This window comes from Fukomys damarensis, unplaced genomic scaffold, assembly GCF_012274545.1.
Source record: "Fukomys damarensis isolate Sample0158 unplaced genomic scaffold, DMR_v1.0_HiC HiC_scaffold_15, whole genome shotgun sequence".
NCBI classification, from domain to species: domain Eukaryota; kingdom Metazoa; phylum Chordata; class Mammalia; order Rodentia; family Bathyergidae; genus Fukomys; species Fukomys damarensis.
The window spans coordinates 15191011-15210838 of NW_022900927.1; the positions used below are offsets into that span (position 1 = coordinate 15191011).

General features: G+C 36.9%; 1 protein-coding gene across 1 annotated transcript in view; it reads left to right on the forward strand.

Annotated features, from left to right (window-relative positions):
* Positions 1 to 18848, forward strand: part of Cpne8 (copine 8) — a 214695-nt gene extending 195847 nt beyond the window's left edge. Inside the window, exons 18-21 of the mRNA XM_010629775.2 lie at positions 2599 to 2701; positions 4477 to 4534; positions 8609 to 8682; positions 17231 to 18848. Of these exons, the coding sequence (XP_010628077.1) occupies positions 2599 to 2701; positions 4477 to 4534; positions 8609 to 8682; positions 17231 to 17419 (424 nt within the window). The 3' untranslated portion in view covers positions 17420 to 18848. The remainder of the gene's footprint in view (positions 1 to 2598; positions 2702 to 4476; positions 4535 to 8608; positions 8683 to 17230) is intronic.
* Positions 18849 to 19828: the final 980 nt, after the last annotated feature.

Consider the following 19828-nt stretch of genomic DNA (forward strand, 5'->3'; position numbering starts at 1 on the left):
CTATGCTATGAGAGAACTAAAAATTTTTAGTGTACATTAATATATTAATATATTAGCATTGATTTTGTTTGAAATTTAGATTTACTTACAAGCAGCAACAATATGCCAATAGAATCGCATGGGCGTGGTGGTGCACGCCTGTAATCCCAGCACTGGGGAGGCTGAGGCAGGAGGATCACTGTGAGTTCAAGACCAGCCTGGGCTACACAGTGAGTTCCAGGTCAGTCTCAACTACATAGTGAGACCCTGTCTCAAAAAAACAAACTAACAAACAAATAATGCTGATAGAGCACATGCCATAGAAACAATAATTTTTAAAGATTAGTAATGAGAATGAGTGTGACATCCCTTAGGTAAACTGAAATTTATTTCCAAATTAACTATAGCTAGTATAGAGACCACACAATAAACAAAATGTATCTTTGTAAAGCATTAATTCCCTCAAAGTTAAGCAATATAAAATAAGTGTGTATATTATAAAGTAAAATGCAAAATTCTCGCATTTTTAAAATAAAACAGCAGACCTAAGAAATTCCAAGCTTACTATGATCTGCTTTAGTCTATCCCCAACTGTCTTTGTAGTATGAATATAGTTTTCTTTTAGACATATATTCCAGAAAATTAAAAGAAAATCAATGAAGCTACTTGAAGTGGAATTTTAGATGACCACATATTGTTCACCTCTCTGTATTGTTTTTTGTTTTGTTGTTGTACCGGGGATCGAACTCAGGACCTTGAGCTTGTGAGGCAGTTGGCGGCACCACTGAGTTAAATCCCTGGTCCCTGTATGGGTTTTTAATTTGATAGAATTTGCCATTTTAAAGAGAATAACTTGGTAAGAAAGTCATAAAAACAAAACTGTTCATTCAGAAGCTTTTCCTCTACTATTTCAAGCCTTCTATTAATCACCTAAAATATAAAAACTATGTTTCTGAATTATGGTTAAGAAATGGTTTTTAAAGTAGTGGTTACTTAGATACTAATAATTGCATTCCTGAAAGCAATTTTTAGATTTCTTAACAAATTTAAGTAGGAGAGCAAGTTTCTCTCTGATTTGGATTATTTTCCATTAGTTGCATTACCATCGGTGAATACAGAGTCCTTGAGGTCTAGGACGAGTTGTTTTTCTGACTGTACATTGTGGCATTATCCCAACCCTCTCTCCACAGGCATGAATACACATACCACTTCACTGTGTCCTCTTCTTCATTCTCTGGAATTGCCATTTTATAACTTTTAGTTCTTCATATGGTTGCTGATTCAGCTAAGAGATAAGCTGTGCTCTGAGCTGGTTTCCTATATGTCTGTCTTCACCCTATTCAAACAGAATCTCTTTGGGCCTTCGGGTGGGGGGCTGTTTTATTGGCTAATCAGTGGAAATTTTCTTCAGTCTGTTTTTATCCGATCTGGTTGATAATGCTTTAGAAATGTAGGCCAAGGGATTCTTATGTACTATTTTCTCCTAAAAACACCAGTGTGCTTACTCATCAGTGGACATGAACTACACAGCAGTCATTTACAAAATTCATGAAAGTTATCCTGTTGGCAGTGTCGTTCAGACACTTGGAATGTAGAACATTATAGGAGCAGAAGAAATACAATATACAATGTATTCAGAAAATCTCTCTGAATTATCAAGTTTTATTTGGTGAAAATTCTTAGAAATTCTTGAGGCACTAGAATATGTTAGAATGATGTGTAAGTTTTTACTTAATTATAATTCTCTCTACCCAACTTATATCAAACATATTAAGAATTTGAGCCAAACACAGTGACCCACACCTGTAATCTCCAATGTTCAGGGGCTGAGGCGGGAGGGATACAAGTTTGAGGCCCTTCTGGGCAATTAGGCAAGACCTTGTCTCAAAAAGTAAAAAGGGTTAGCTGGTCATATAGCTCAGTGTGGAAACCCTAAGTTCAATCCTCAGTTCCGCAGTAAAGAGAACTTGACTGTGGGCATGGCAAAAGGTGTTTCTTCTATTGCATTTTTATATTGAGGTGGAATACCTGTAAAAATGAACCATTTGAATTTGTACATTTGAGTGGCATTAAGTATTTTCACACTGTTGTGTGTCCATCAGCTCTATATAGTTCCAAAGCAAAAATCATTTTTTATTATTGCTACAATTTATAAAACACTATTACATATTGAGTAGCAGACATTGAATTTACAAGTCTAGGCAAAAATCCCAAGCTGGGCTTTTATCTCAGTTTTCAAAGTCAGAAGTTCAGATAGCTTAATTAAATTCTTAGGATCACATACATGGTGTGTTGCTTAGTTGGGAGACGTCTGTTTCCAAAACCAAGTTCATTCCTTTGTTCTGAACAAACCCTTGCCTTGGAAAACTTTCTTAGTGCAGACATCTCGGTCTGCCACGTATTTGTGTGGTGCAGGCACTGATGTTGCCATTATTCTAGTGCATTGTTTCAGAAGGATATGTACTCAGGTTGCTTCATGTAGGCTTTGAAGATGCTTTGATATTTATTTTTAGGATCAGAAAGGTTGGTTGACTCTTCCACTTTTTCACATAGCACCATCATGCAGAGAGAGCTTGTTTTATTTTCTGTGGCATTCCTCACTGGCCCCTTGCGTTTCAGATATGCTTCTTCTGTGAAGGATGGCTCCCAGTACTTTGTGCTCCTGATCGTGACGGACGGTGTCATCTCAGACATGGCTCAGACGAAGGAGTCCATAGTCAGTGTGAGTAGGGGTCAAGCATTTTGGACTAGGTGACAGATGGCACTACTGCGGTTGAGAACACCATTTATTCCTGGTGGTCTGCCAGTGAAATAAAATGCCCCAACCTTTGTAACACATGGCAGTTTTCACCTTACCCAGACTTCTCACACACATCTGACCTCACTGATTCACAAGGATCAAGCTAGAACGTACAGTTCAATGGGAACACAGCTCGTGTGTGTGTGAGTGAGAGAGAGAGAGAGAGAGACAGACAGACAGACAGAGACAGTCTGTTTGCATGAGTGTATTTGATTAATAGATTAGTTTGTTGAACTTGCATACAATCTTCTGACCTGTATAGGTTTTTCCTTAACATTTACCTGTCAGTGATATGCGAACTCTGCTAGCTAATTCCTATTTCTATAAAACTGAATAGGAACCGGGCTTGATTTATCTATGTACTTTCCTGCTCATTTTCATTCCTACTCATACATTTGGTGCCTATGATTTATCTACTTTAAAATTTTATCTTAAAACATCTATATTTACTAAATGTTAGCCTGTTAAAATTATATCTGGTTCTACTCTTGGCACAAACTTGACATTTAAAATTAGTTGTGTGAATAAAGGGCTTATCAAGCCTCACTATTTTTAGTAACACAGGGAAATATAATTAGCTGTGTGTGTGAGAAAAATAGTTACGTGGGGGAAAAATCAGATCCTTTAAGGTTGTTTTTAAAGAAAAACCACACGTAAAAAGGAGAGGCTATAAAGGCATTCAGGCGTGTTGATGTTTATTTTTAACTAGACACATTTGAGTTGAATTTGTCTCGATTGTGTTTGTGTTCTGGTCAGTGGCATTTGTTCACACTATAGAATATGTATTAATAATTTAGACACGGTGCAGTGGGAAACTGTTATTCTTCGCTCCCTGACCTTCCCAGCTGAAGCTGTGGTTGTCCTATTTGTAGCTGGGGCTCTGAGCCTTGCCATTTAAAGGGATAATTTAAGTGATACATAGAATGAAAAAACACATCTTAACATCAAGTTGTTAGTCTCCCTCACAATTTCTCGGATGTTCATTGTGTGAGTTAATAACATGAATAATAACTTTCTGTGAAAATCATTTCTATATACTTTCTATTTACTGAGAAAGGGCTTTTTCTAAGCATTTCTAACTCTGAGCAAGGTAGAGAATGGTACACTGTTTCATGGGGCTCATACTGTTTTCTCCCAGTAGCAACTGATAGATTTTGTTGAGGAGAAGGAACGTGAAAAAGAGACCAAAGATAATGTCAGCAGAGGAAGGTTTTGGCTGATGGTAGCCAATGAAATCATATGCCTGCTCCTTAGTTTTTTAGCTGACTTTATGTGGAAGAAGTCATTCCTTAAAAATAGATTAGTATATGCACATTTTGGAAAGGACACAAGTGCAATTAAGCATGTTATGCTGTTAATTTTGAATATGTGAAGAAGCTATCAGTCTGTCTTGAACCTCAGCATATTTTCTTCCTCTTAAGATCTCAATTTCTTATGTGAAATAGGAAGAAAGGGGCTAAAGGTGTAAGGAAAGTGGGAAGGGTAGGGGAAAGGTAATAAGGGCAAAGATAAAAATATGAGAAAATGAAAAAATGGAAATAAAGTGTTTGTAAATGGGGAGGGGAGGAGGGGGTGAAGGGAGGGCAGGGACAAGGGGAAAAAATGAGAACCAAGACCTGTCATGTAAAGGTACAAGATCCCAATAATGAAAAAAATCTCAATTTCTTAATTGACACTGAATTGTGTTCTTTTTGAAGGCCTCAAAACTTCCAATGTCAATAATTATAGTAGGTGTTGGGCCAGCAGAATTTGATGGTAAGTAGGAAAATTTCAGTTGTATTCTGGGGGAGTTTATTTAATCTGATATATAACATTCTTAGCTTCCTGTTATTATATTTTCCATATAGAAGAATGTGATTGTTTTGTTTACTGTGTCCTTGTAGACATGATAGGTCATGAGGATGTCTATTAAGGTAAGAAAAATAAAGATTCTGAGTAGGACGTTGTCTCTCTAGTTTATAAATTTTCAACATGTAGCTTGGCATTTCATTAGAGACACGTGGTTTGTATCTCAGAATAAGACTGACAAGGTGATAAATTGAGTTTTAGGTCCAGAGGCAAAACACGCTCTGGGCTCACTAAAACCTTTAAAGATGAGCACTAAATTAATAAATCATTAAGTTGAGACAAGAAATGTTAACATAAGCATAATATGCTGATTTATTAAGTTTCCAGGCCCTGGCTATTTGATGGACGTTAGTTTTGTAAATAAGTTTGGTCATGTCAAACAGCAAAGTAAAATGAAAAATGAAACTGACCAGCTGAAATTTAGTGAGCTCTTACATAATTAGGCTAAACTGGCTCACTGAGTAGTTTTCTGTTTGCTCAGTTCTTGTTTAAATTATGTGACACATGTTTGTGTTTCTCATGATTGGGGTTCAACTTCTTTAAGAAGTATTAGTTTCTAGTCACCTGAGGTGAATGCTTTTTAGGCAACTTTGTGCTGAACAGTGATGACAGGACCAGATAACATTTACCTGGGTTCAAGTTTGGTTTGTTTGTTTATTAGCAATGGCCATTTATTTTACATGGAACTTTGAAAATGAGAATAGTTTTAGAATGATTGGAGCCACTTTTGGTAAATTACCCATTAACTTATCTACATAGGTGACTGAAATGTGATTGTCACTGGGGTGATTCCTGCCTCACCACCACCCCCTTAAGGAAAATAGGGAATCTGTTGGTCTCACTACAAGCAAAGCTCTCTGTCTGACCCTGGAATTCTTTAGAGTCGGGAAGGCTAAGCTACATCTTTTTTTTTTTTTTTTTAATGCTTTCTGTATTTGGTCATTTGCATCAATCAGTTATCCACAAACTTCATGACTGCTAAGCTAAAGTAACTCGTAGTTTCCTATGTGGCTTTTGTTGTCTCTTGCATTCAGAGGATTCATTCTTAGGGGTGTATCTCAGGTCTCACAGACTCCCTTGGAGGTTCCTCTATTAGGTGCATGGCCTCAGAGATGGCAAACCTCCGTCCCTTCTCGTTCAAGAACCTCCATCCGTGACTCAAGGGCACAGAACCCTGACCTTCCTAGTGTGTATTTCTGGTAACACATTTCTATGCAGACCGGAAGGCACAGCTGTTTGGGTAGTACACTCATCAAATGGTCACCCCTACTTTTGTTCCTATGAATTCCTTTGGGTTTGAGGTTTAACCATTCTTTCCTTATCTGAGGTCTTGAACTAACTGTAGGAGTCACTCAAAGCAATATATCAGCTCTAATACCAGAAATGAATTTAAGAATTTTGTTAACCTGTTGACAAGCAATTTTTCACTGTTTTTACCCCCAAGGATCCAGTGTCCTCACCCCTATTTCCAAGCCTCCTGTCGTAGGGTAGAGCTCAGCTCATGTGGGCTCATTTGGCTCCAGGTGTAAAAGTAAGTGAAAATTCAAGACAAAGAGGGAGTTGCTTTCTTGGCACAAGTTCCTCCCAGAAGTAGAATGGTGGTTTCCTGTGGGCACTGCTGTATGTAGTTTCTGCTTTCACCGTGGGAGAAGTTTTAAAAGGATGGATAAAAATTCTAGGTCCTGTGCTAAAGAACAGTCAGTTGTCATGGTAGGAAACAATACTCGCTTCTCTAAAATATTTTTCTTTCTTTCCTTTTAAAACACATCTCTTCTCCCATAACTGAGGAAAAAGGGGAAACAAATAGTCATGTTAACACAGAAAGTCTGTGAGTTACAATTTCCTTCTACCCTGATACAGATCCTCTCTCAGCACTACCACGTCTGCTGTAATGTTCAGAGAGCCCACATATAAACTGACGTAGATAAAGAATGACATAAAGACTGAAATCTCACTTGCAGATTGTGTCAGTTAACCGTGTAAATCCACACCTACACATTTTTAACAAGACATTGTATGCATGGGTAAGAAATGTGCTATTTCGCAGTCTATGCTTTGAATAAATTATTAAATTAGTGACTATTCATATTTATTTCTGTAGTCTAATGAGAAAAATTTTAAATGCTCTGCGTAATTTTCCATAGTGATTTTCACTTCTCTATAAAGCATCTTCATTAAGAAGAAAGATTCTCAAGGCAGGAGAATCCATAAAGGTATATTAGAGATTCGATTAAAGTGGGATCTGCTACCTACTTTGATTCAAGTTAGAGGAAGGGCTAAGTAGAAGGGATTCTAATGTGCTAGTGTCTCCTGAGGCTGGAAAGATGTACACCTGCCTCTCCTACACCTCTGCAAGGAGAGGTGCTGGTGGGGAGCTGAGGCTGAAAACCTGGAGATTGGAGTAGCCCTCCACTGCCTACACCTTCATCTCTTCCTGCTCTTAAAGCTATAGCCTCCAGTTCATGCTGGAAAGTATTCCACTGGTCCTCATTATTACACAGGATTCCCTGAATTAACCATTGGCTTCATTAATGGGCATGAAGCACTCAAAGACCAATGGAGATTGTGGAGGATTCTGGAAGTTGAGACTTAGGGTGTCATCTGATTCTTGCCTCCCACTTTAGAGGAAGTATAGGGTAACTGACATGGTTTATATAGTGTATTAGATGATAAAGGGAAAAGTGTGTTTGTTGGGATTTTGCAATCAGTGTACAATTATGTCTCAGAGTAATATGAGCATTGTGAAAGCAACCCTAGATGAAAACAGAAATTAAATATTGAAAATATTTAAGCACCCTATTTATATGTCTATAAAGCAGAGGATAAAAAAAAAAAAACAGGTCTTAGCCAGGCATGGTGGTGCACGGCTGTAATCCCAGTACTCGGGAGGCTGAGGCAGGAGGATCACTGTGAGTTCGAGACTAGCCTGTGCTACGTAATGAGTTCCAGGTGAGCCTCAACTACATAGTGAGAACCTGTCTCAAAAAAACAAAAAAAAAAAACCAGGTCTTTTGTATTTTGGATAAGTTGATTACCTTAACTTGTTGCAATGCATACATTTTACAAAATTATGATGTACTGTATATCTAAGCATATCTTTGAATGGTGGCTCTCACTAATTATATAAACTAGCAATGGATTAGCCAAATCATTCACTTGTGAACAAGTGTAGAAAGATAAAACTTTTTAAAATGCTTATTAACGCAAATGCATTATCCAAATGTTAAAAAAAAATTGTGACAAAGGAAGGATTGTATTCTAAGTGATACTTTATTTTGGGGGTGAAGAGACAAACATTATACAGAGTCTCTGGAATCTGGTGAATGTCATGTGCATACAAAATGAATTATCAGTAACAGGATTATACTTTAAGCACAAATTAGCATCTCATGTGTAATTAGATAATTCTCACTGAAAACTTAATAAACTCTAGAAATGTTCTTGATTAAAGCATAACATTATGTGGCTCAAGCATCAGCTGATCTATACAATATCAAAATTGTTTCTTACCGAATTAAAAGATCGTACTTTATCCAGTCAGTTCAAAAAAACCAACTACCGCTTTGTATTGTAATTTATTGATAAAGTAAAATTAGGCAATGTAGATATGCTGCTTTGTTGTAGTTTCTCAGCAAGCATGAAGTCAAACATGTATTGAAAAATTCTATAGTTACTGCCAAGATTCTTAAGTTAGAAAGAAAAATTGAAACCTGTCCTACCAGGATAGAACCTGTTCACTGGAGAGATGAACCCAAGATTGTTCTGAAGTGCATTGGTTCTGCCTCTCTTTCAAGGCAAAAGTTTTGTCTCATTTTTGTTTCTGAAATGTGCACTCAGTCAGCTGCTGTGGGAGAAGTGAATGAAGAGATGATACCAAAAGCTTTTCTGTAATGGCACAGGAGATACATATATATGTTTTTGCCCACAGTTTAAGTATACGACTAAAATGTGTTGAATTGATGATCACATTTTATTTTCTAGCTATGGTCGAATTAGATGGAGATGATGTAAGAGTCTCCTCTAGAGGAAAATATGCTGAGAGGGATATTGTGCAGGTAAGAAACTAAACAAAAATGATCTGTTTTGTTCATTATAAAGAGCCCTGTCTTCTCTGATTTGTAAAAAGCAAATTATATTGAAAGAGTTTTATTTTCTGTTTAACTTATTATTTCCCTACGAGGCACACTGACTTTCAGGAATTAGAAGAACACTCAGTCACTTTTCCCTTTCCTTCTGCTTCACAATATATAAAGTGGAATTGCTAAAAAGTGTCTCTTCCTACATTCTTCTGAACAGAAAATATTATTGCGATCTTTAGTAACATGAGAAGCCTGGAAACATTACAGACTTTTCAGTGAAGCATATCTATTTATTCTTTAGTCCTCAAGAAAACTAAGTACATATATGTTTTTCACTTTTATTTTTGTTAAAAATGTTTGCAGTACGAAAGTGTGGGTAGTTGTCATGTGGACATAACACGTTTTAATTATGTTTATGTCCCCTTATCTTCCCTTTCCTCTCTACTTCCCTCCATTTCTTGGTCCCACTGCCAATTGCAAAAGATATATCTCCCTGTTTCCTATTATCTATGATTTTTGGCCTTTAAATTATACTTTGGGTTTCTTATTTAAAAGGTATTTTAAGCTTGTGTATCTGATGTATTTCACTTAACATTATGATCTAAAGGAGCATCCATTTTCTTACAAATGACTATCTTCCCTTATAGCACAGCAATACTCCATTGTTTATAAATGCTGCATTTTCTTTATCCACTCATGTGTTGAGGCAGCATTCAAGCATTAGCTGTTGTGTTGTGCTGCTATAAACATGGGTGCACACGTACTCTTTTGGGGAGATAGCTAGAAAGGGAATAGCTAGAATATCTACACTGATTTTTCGTAGTTGTTTTTTTGGGGGTGGATTGAGACAGGGTCTCACTACATAGTTGAGACTGACCTGGAACTATGTAACCCAGGCTGGTCTCAAACTCACAGCAATCCTCCTGCCTCAGCCTCCCAAGGGCTGGAATTATAGGCTTGCACCACTGCGCCCGGCTCATAGTCATTTTAGTAGTTAATATTCCTACCACTAATGTAGAAGGGTTCCTTTTCCCCCGCAGCTTCACCAGCATTTGTTATTTGATATTGATAATAGTTATTCTTTCTGGAGTCAGATGAAATCTCAGTGTTAATTTCCATTTCTCTAGTGAGCAGAGATAATGAACATTTTTCATGAATTTATTGGCCATTTGTACTTCTGAGAAGTGTCTCCATTTCAGTTGCCTGTTTTTATTAGGTCTTTTATTTGGAGGGGGTTCTAATTTTTAAATTTTTTATATAGTCTGGATATTTGTCTTCTGTTCAATATGTAGCTGGCAAAATGTTTTTAATTTTTTTCCCTATTCTGTAGGTTGGCTCTTTGCGCTGTGGGTTTGTTTTCTTTGTTGTGAGGAAGATTTTAAATTTGATATTCCATGTGTTGATTCTCGATGGTTTTTCTTGTGCCATTGGGGTTAATATGTATTTATCCAGAGTAAATGAACTTAGTGTAAAATGTACCTGAAAGACTGTAACTATTGTCTTATTTTCCTCATAGATCATGGTTAGAAAAGTAGAACAAGAGATTGGAAAGTTTGTGTGTGTGTATGCAGATATGTACCACGAGATGTAAATTATACCCTTTTACATAAATTTTACATATAGAAAATGTTAGAATTAAGCAAAATATTTCACTGCAGACTATTATTTGGGGGAGTGAATAGAAATATAACAGTAATAGAAATGCAGATAACATTTATAATTGACAGCAAGGTAGTTGCTTACTTCAGCAAATCCCCATCTTTAGGATGTAAGTAAGGAAGCGCACAGGTGGCGAAGCCCACCCTTTTAGACAGGAAAAAGAGCGGTGTCTCGGTATCATGGAAGCACATGTTAGAAACATTGCAGAGGCACAAACAGTAGATTTCAGTTTTGTTTCCTAAATAATGACTTAATCTTCACCCATAATACAGCCATTAAGAGTATTCTTTGGAATTCTATAGAATTTGATTCAAATCCTCACTTGGAAAAGCTCTCTAGATTTCAGGGTTCTGCAAGATAAATAGTGTTGTGAAAATGGATATAAGCTGTACAAAATACATTTGTGAAATAGAACTTGATAAAATGCAGCAAAACGCTATAAGGAGAAAATATAAATTAATGTACAAATACGGTCATAAAAGTAACGTTTATTAAGGTAAAAGTTGTTCTTTATCAGTCAGCAAAATTAATTTTAATAACTATGTGAATTTTTTAAATGATCATTACTTTTCAACCTAATAGATTTCACAGAATAGAAAACACATGCATATCGTACATACTAAGCACAAGGTTCTGAGAAAGAGAATCAAGTGACATCATGGTGTTTTTTCTCATAATTATTCACCTTAACCTTGTCATAATTTTAAGTCCAAATAATTATATTTTACTTAATAGCTCTCCATAATATTAGTCTCACGGTTTCTTAAAAAATCAGATTACAGAAGGAAAGTGTAAATGTGAAGTCCTTTAAAATTTGTTACATTGCTATTGTAATGCATTTTTATAAAACTAGCAGGAGAAACCTGTTATCTCAGAGTTTCATTTAAATGAGGTTTAAGAGAAACTTGTTACTTGGTCCTTAGGAAGTAGCCCAGATCACTCACATCAGTAAAGTTTCCTTGATAAGGACCAGTATATTATGTCTGTGAAAACTAAAGGTCATGCCTATTTGCATCTATAAAAATTTAGACTGTCCTTGATTATGAAGCTAGTCTCAATGGATATACTACACTGGACAGAATATTGAGATAGGATCCTCATAATGTATGAAAAGTATAATTGTGTAATTCTGAACTTGAACAAGTCATTAAATATGTTAGCTTTTATTTCATTATCTGTAAATTCCAATTTCCATCTCTGTGCCCATGAGGTTGTGATTTTCACATCAACAGATGTATATCATATCAACATTGACGTATTAGTATAATTATGTACATTTCTATTTATTTAGCTAGCAGCACTGGGGATTATAGCTGGTGCCTTCATGCTGAGCTATATGTGTAATCCTTTTTTTTTTTTTTTCCAGTATTGGGGATTGAACTCAGGACCTTGCTCTTAAAAGGCAGGGGCAGTGCTACTGAGCTGAATCCCCATTCTGCAGCGCCCCCCCTTTATTGAGATAGAATCTCAACAAGTCGCTACGTTGTCCGAGCTAGACTCAAACTTGCAATCCTCCTGTCTTGGCCTCCCAGAGAGTTTAGATTACAGATATATGCCACCTTGATCTTTGGCAAGTTTCCTCTTCTTGCATCAGAACCCATGAAACCAGTGAACAAGCTAAGAGCTACAGCATTACGTCACTCACTTCTTAATGTTATGTGACATACCTGATTACCATAAAATAAAAGTGGAGTTCAAATTTTCCTTGTCCATAATCCATAGCTAATGACAGAACCTGGATTTAATCCTAACATGTCTGGTTATAAAAGGTATTTTGTATAGCTTTGATTCTAAAACGTCAAGATGACATTTAAAATTCTCTATACCTACCTGACCTTAGTTTTCCTCTGTGACTGTTATACACACGAGCACAATATACTTCCTCTAGACAAATAGGCTGTCTTTCATTACACTCTCCCTAAGATTCTCGCTTTTATTCTATCTTGTCATTTAATCTGGGCTTTTTCACCTGGAAATCCTACAAAGCCTCCTCCAAAGTGTTCACTCACCATCCTTGAACTAATTCTCCCTTCTTTCACTTTGTTCCTGTGTAATTTTTATCTTTTAAACATATTGATTACTTTTTGTCTCACAGTCATTTATACATAAAGAAATCATGGTCCAAGATGGAAAGTGAAACAACTTGTACAAAGTTATTTGAGTCATACATTGGGAGATTCAATTTACCAATAAAGTTCTGATCGTAAGACCTATGCTCTTTCTATTGTAATGCACCTGCTCTCCTTAAAGGCAAAATTCTAAAAAAAAATGTTATTGTTGGAATCATTTCCCAGATTCACGCTATGATAGGGTCGAATGTGTCAGAGTCAGTTGAATTGGAGTTCAAATAATGACTCAGTCGACTAGGAAAGGCTCTTCGTACGTCACTATTTCAAGCTCTATCTTGATCGATCACCCTGTAGTAAATCTTGTGTGTGGTAAAGTCTCATTGCCTCAAGGTTCGACCTAATATAACTATATAAACCCTAAGCAGGATAAGTTCCTATAGTGGTTATTCTAAAACCTAAGTGACTTGAAATGCCTTTACATTTATTGACTTAAGATACTATTTGCTTGTTTGTGCTGTGGAGTGGCTGTTGTGTATAATGTCATGCCCGTTTTTCTTGGCTGCATGCAGATGCTGGCCAGCCTATCATTTCCTTGAAAATTATATTTAAATTATATTTTCCATTAAAAGGAGAATAGTAACCTTGAAGGCTTAGACTCAAAAAAATCACTAATGGAGCTCTGCACAGTAGGAACAATCAAACAAAATTGAGCAGGGCATCAACTAAAAGCCCATTTGCCCAAAGTGATTCAAACTGGTTTTTGCAAATAGGCAAAGCCAGCCATTACAACAGCCACGTGGAACATTTTCCTTACACTGGGTGGATGTGGATGGTGAAAGAAAGATGTGGAGTACCAGGGATACCATATTTTCTGCACAGGAGAATGCATTTTATTTGCATTCATCATATGAATGTGTTAAATTAGTGTAAAATGAAAGTTGATTTATTCTTCTAAATTGAGCATACATTTTAAGGGTCTGAGTTTTGGTGGTCAGCATGCATGTGTGGGAATGTTTTACAGCATTCTCAGGTACCAGACTCAGAAATGAGAGATTGGGCAACAAAACAAACATTGGTCTGAGATATTGCGGGGGTGGGCTGTAGTGGTAGAAGGATATGAGCAATCCTCCAAGAAAAAATGAGAGCATATTTTGTCATGAAAGCTGTAAAATTTGACATAATTGGGTGTAAAGGAAATGAGTCATTTGTCAGTTGTTTCTCACAGTATTTCATGATTTAAGCAAAGAAATTAATGTTCCTTTGGAAAAGATTTAGCTACTCTAGGTTTAAAGAGTAGAAAGCTCTGAACATCTTTTTCTTCTTTCAACATACATGTAGGGTGAGGTAAGTTCTTGCCAACTGTGACTTGATATGACAATGATTGTCAAACCGGGATTTAAGGGGCACCTTACAACTCTGTACCTCAAGCCTAAGTAAAATATAATACCCTCACCCATCTTAGGTTGAAAAGTAGGACTTATTATTCTCTCTTTATAACCAGGTTTAAAAACTGATTAGAACTGTATGTTTGGAGAATATGATTGTGCAACTTTAACTTTGACCTTCTAGAGCAATGGTGGTGAACCCATGGCACCCACGCGACAGCCCGCTCTTTGTCTCACTGAGAGCTCTAAGAGGTTCGCCATCACTGTTCTAGAGTATCTTAAAAATGAATTTTAATTAACTTTAATAGTAAAAATTTCTACACCCTTCCACTTTCGAGAAAAGTGAAAAAATGTTTTAAAACACGTCAGCTGGGGATTTAGCTCAAGTGGTTTGGTGGCCTGCCTCACAAGCCCAAGGACCCGAGTTCGATTCCCAGTACCAAAAAAAAAACAAAAAAACAGAAGTCTACAAATTATTGCTTTCATTAGCTACAATTGCACTAAAATTTAAATAAGATGGATATCCTATTTACTGTTTGCTGTGAATGGAAGTAGAAAACTATTCAGCAAATAGCTTCATTTTTATTTTGATGATATAAATAGCAAGGAAGTGATAGTACTGAGGATAGTGGTACTATCACATATGGTACTTGAATTTAACTCTTTTACATGCCTTATATATCAATTTAATTCAACGACCTAATGAGTTAGATATTATAATCACTATCTTCATTTCAAAGAGGAGGAAACTGAGACAGAGATTGGAAAACAACTTGCCCAAGATCATGTAGGTCATGAGTAGCAGAACCAGACCTTAAACATTAGTCTAATTCCAGAGTTTGGGAGAATAGGGATAAAAAGATAAGTGAAGTGTAATTTTCATGGTGTGGTAGAAATAAAAGGAATCAAATGAACTTTAGTAAAGAACACAGATATGCAGTCTCCCCTTTCCTAAAGAGGCACCAACTAGGAAACAGGTATACCTGTCTCCCTGAAAAGAATATATCAGCAATACATTTTCAAAGAACTGAACCATTTTAAGAAGGTCATTTCCAAGATAGGTGCACCAACATTACTGTTAATTTTTGAATGTTGTGCCTTCTAAAATGTATGGAATAACATGTAAACTACCACTATAGTTACCTTTTTGTTACTCAACTTTAATTATGACTCCGAGTTTCTCGCTTCATAATTTTAGTTTTCCAGAAAAAATAAACCTGATGTTTTTCTTTTGTACCTCTATGATTTTTGCTAAATAGTGAAGTTGCAACCATAATGAGGTAATATGGCTTCACTAAACTTCACGTCCACCTTGTTTCTCGTCTCAGCGAAACTGTATTTACTGTTAGTTTTTCCTTCCCCTAACTTAGTGACCTTCAAGAGTAAAAGATGTTTCGCTTTTGTATCACAGCTTTTAAACCCCACCCTGAGTTTTCCACATGATAACATTGGGTAGAATCATGGTGACATAGGTATGCTTCTGTGTATAAAGTGTCTTCTTTTAAAAGCAAGTAGTAATTTTCTATTCTTCTTTTAAAAGAGAATGCTTTCACTGCATCAAAAACATTACATCTGCTGTTTGGTCCCCTAAAATTTTAACTTGGTTTATATGTAGCAGTTTGATCATTTTATGCTTCCTAATAATGGTTACTTTGTAAAAGCACATCTTGAATGACATTTTAGCCAAATGCAAGCTTTTCAAAATAAATATAAAACAGTTATATTACAGTAAAAGATTGGGATATTCTTGCTCTCCCTTTCCTTGGACAGAAAAAACTGATGTGATTCAAACTTTCAAACACCGCACTCAACTATTTCAACATCCTAAAATGTCTTCACTGTGCCTTGTCTCTGAAGATCAAAAATTATTTTGCTCCAAACTATCACAGCACTAACAATCCCAACCACTTCCAGGTTGCCTCGAGAATCATGGTGTTCCTAGACAGATTAAGCCGATTCCCTGAAACAGCACAGCGTTTGTTAAGTACCCATCCTAAATGAGAGGAGAATCAAGCAATCTATTGCTGGAGTATGTGATATTCAGCTGTAAGGCCTCTCACATAATTACTTATGTAAAGATAGAACAATCATTTTCAGATTGTATAAAACTAAGAATTATGATATTTAAATAAGTAGACCAAAATCTCAAGCCAAAATCTTTTTTTTTTTACCTTCCCGAATAATAAGTATAAAAAATCAAAATATGGCCAGGTGTGGTGGCACGCACCTGTAATCCCAGCACTCAGGAGGCTGAGGCAGGAGGATCACTGTGAGTTGGAGACCAGCCTGGGCTACATAGTTAGTTCCAGGTCAGTCTCTACATAGTGAGACCCCTCATCTCAAAAAAACCAAAACAAACAAACAAACAAAATATGGGGCAAGGTTCAATATAGTGAATACTTCAGATTTCTTTTGATAGTGGATATTTAAATTTTACATTTATTGTGCATGTAATATCTAGGTAATAATTTAAAATAATGTGTTGAAACCACCCAGTATTTTACACTGAATCGGGTAGTAGTTGTCCTTATGCTGTGTGAGGTAATAATTTTGCATCAGCAGCTCCATTTGACTTATATTACATCCGTGAGATGGAAAAGCAAACCTTTTCATCCTTAGGCCCCTCAGTCTACGTAGAGAACCCCCAAAATGCAGAACATACGTAGCAACATAATGTGCATAATCAGGACCAGGTAGCATGAATGAGTTAATGGCAAACAAACAAGAGAATTACATCCGTTTTTAGGTAATGTGCAGATCAGAAAGTTTGGGTTATTGTTGGGTTTACTGTCAAATTTTTAAATGTGAATTCTCTTGTGGGTGGAGACTCAGTGATCCGGGGCCTGACTCTCCCAGCTACACACAAGGTCGTGGAAGAAGCAAAGTTTATACTTTAGTATAGCGAGATGCAGGAGTATAGCTGCCTTCTCTCAGAGAGACAGGCAGGGTGCCCGAAAGGAAACCACCTTTGAGGGTGGGCTCGGGGTGTTCACTTTACCCATGTGGGGGCCGGGCCGGCCTCTGGGCTGAGGACGCCCCTGCTGGTTTGGTTGACTGACTCATTACTTGGGAGGACGAGGAAGGGTCTTTAGGAGCTTTTCACATTCTACGGTTAGGTTTCTTTTTTCCTTAGCTTCTGCAAAATAAGCTTTGCTGGGTACAGCTGTAAGAGAAGTGCGACCGCAAGCTGTCGGTCCTTCACAGGTGGTTAGGCCTGTGTAACTGTCAAAACTTCTGGGGCGGGCGGTCCTCTCGTTTTCCCTACCTAGGGTATCTATCCCAACAATTCTTAGTCACCTCATTCTTATTCTGGGCTTCCAAACTTCTGCAATGAAACATTTACACACGCTGATGTTTGTGTCTGTGACAGAGCTTTCTAATCACGCGTAATTACCTTCTCTCGCTTGTTAGTTTGTACCATTCAGGGATTATATTGACCGAAGTGGAAACCACATCCTGAGCATGGCTAGACTGGCTAAAGATGTCCTGGCCGAGATCCCGGAGCAGTTTCTCTCCTATATGAGGGCCCGGGGCATCAAGCCGTCACCTGCGCCTCCCCCGTATACCCCACCTACACACGTGTTGCAGACGCAGATATGACTGTACCCCCAACGCTCCCCACGTCAGCCACGCGTCGGTGAGAGCTGCTGAGTTACGTTCTGCGCCTGGTGCTCTGTAACGAACCAGGGAATGAGATACTTTCCTCAGTTTGGGTTCAGCAGTTCTAGTTTATGTGCTTTCTTGGATCCAAAATTAATTTTCTTCCTAAACCAAAACTGTAAATATGGTTGTTGCATGAGCAACAGAAAACTTGTTTAAATGCTTGAAGCAAAATACGGATGTCTTCTTCTCTGAATCTTTCTGTTTTCCTTTGGGACAAAACAGCTAATTTCCAATGTATTGTTGGGAAAAAGCACAAACTATGTTTTTAACTGAAATACTGTCTTCGACTGCTGTATATATAAGAGAGCAGTCTCTCTGTATCAATGTTTACATGTTACTACTTTTTAAATTTCAATACTTTTATAACTGTTCTTAAGAATAAGAGTTTTGGATATTGAATCCTTTGTCTTCTAAATTGCAATAGCTGTAATCACAAGAGCAATATCTCTTTGAATGAATGACTGGACAAACACAATTGTAAGTACGGGAAGAGAAAGATGCTTCATATTTCTTAGGAACTGAATTGATCCGTAATAAAGTTTTTTACAACTTTTGCCAAGTGTGGGCGTTTAAGCTTAGCAGATGTGTACCCTGTAAGGACACGCATATTTTGTGGAGCTTGGGTTCTAAATTTAGACTGCAGTCAGTTTATGTTTTGTAACCCTAAGTAGAAATAATAAAGTGTCAAACATTGTGGACTGTAAATGCACAGAAAATAGTAAGTGTAAGTAGCACCCTTATATTGCAGTGTTGTTTAGAAGGACTGAAATCCAATAATATTTAACTATGAATCATGTAGCAGATGTTTTAAACTTTTTATTCCAATTGCATCTTGTCTAGATATTTTAATTCAAAGGGATACTGGCTCTCGAATTGGGATTACTTGTCAGCATTACACGCCTCCTCACAGGGTGCACAGGCTGGAGTCTTTTGTGAAATTTCCAGTTCAGTATATACGACCATGTGACTTAGTGCACAACACCTTTGTGAAATAACCTACTGCATTTACTGACCTGCCTGTCCACTCCACAATGAACTGTAAAGAGGTTTTGCATGTACAGTTTTTATAGTTCTGTGAAGTTGTGTCTAAATTAAAGCATTTCTTCAGAACAAATGGCCTTAAATTCTCACAGAATTCCTGGAAATGATTGTGAATTGCCTTCAAAAATTAGAAAAGTATATTCATTTATTTTTCTTTTGTGTCAACAATGTAACTGCTTTATAATGTTTTTCCTTATCTATACCCAATTTATTACTTGGTTTATTTCTACTATATGTTGTTCTTAATCCCACCTTGACCTAGGGTGACTTTTATAAGCATGAAACTATTTTATTGAAAAAAATATACATGTACACATATCTAACAGAAACCATTACAAAACTAATACTAAATTGTTCATTTTTAGGTATGTATTAAAATATTTAAAAAGAATAACTATTTGCTTTGTCCATTTCATTTATGAATGATACTGAGTCTGATGATTTTCTTACCTTAAATATTTATGCCAGTCTATTTTAAGTTTTTAAATTTACCTTCATTCACCAGTCCAAGCACCAAGAATAAATATCATCAATATAGTTTTCTTGTCAAACATCAGTCAGTTTTCTTTGGACTGACCAGAGAAAGTGAAAGGTATACATGTCCTCTTTCAAATAATAAGGTAGCCAAACATAGTAGGAATACATGGTTAGGAGAAGAGCAAATCTCACCTTTTGTGAGGCTGAGAATGATAGCCAGAAGCATATGACGTTCATTCTGTGTGTGAGACTAGAAAATAGCAGGTCCTACTTCTTCATTATAAATGAAGACACCAAGACTAGAAGGAACAATTGTGCAACACTAACTTGAGAAAAGCTCATCATGAAAATATTTGTTCTAACCACTTAAATTCTTTGCTGTTAGGTTAGGTGCAATAAAAAGTCCCAGAAACATACTCCATAATTTCAAATCTATACGAGTAGCTGTACCTACAAACTAGGCATCATCAGATTTACTCTGGCTTTAGATAAGAAACAACAAGAGCAGTTTTTACTGAGAGAAGAGGGACAGATGCAAGTCAGAAAACCTGCCTCAGAAATAAATTCCCGATGAGGGACAGGGACCTTAGGGATCCCAGAGGCTTTGGATGCTGTCCTCCTCCTCCTAACTCCATTCCCTTCCTCCACACCGAAGCCTCCATTTACCATTTTATCCCCACAGTGAACCTTGGTCTCCTCCTCCTCCATCATCTCCACCACCAGATCTTACTCAGTTATTTTGTATCAATTCTCATTGCTTCTCAAGTGAAAACTTTGTACCTATTGCATCACTTTTCCCCAAACCAACCTGGGTCAATCAAGCATCTA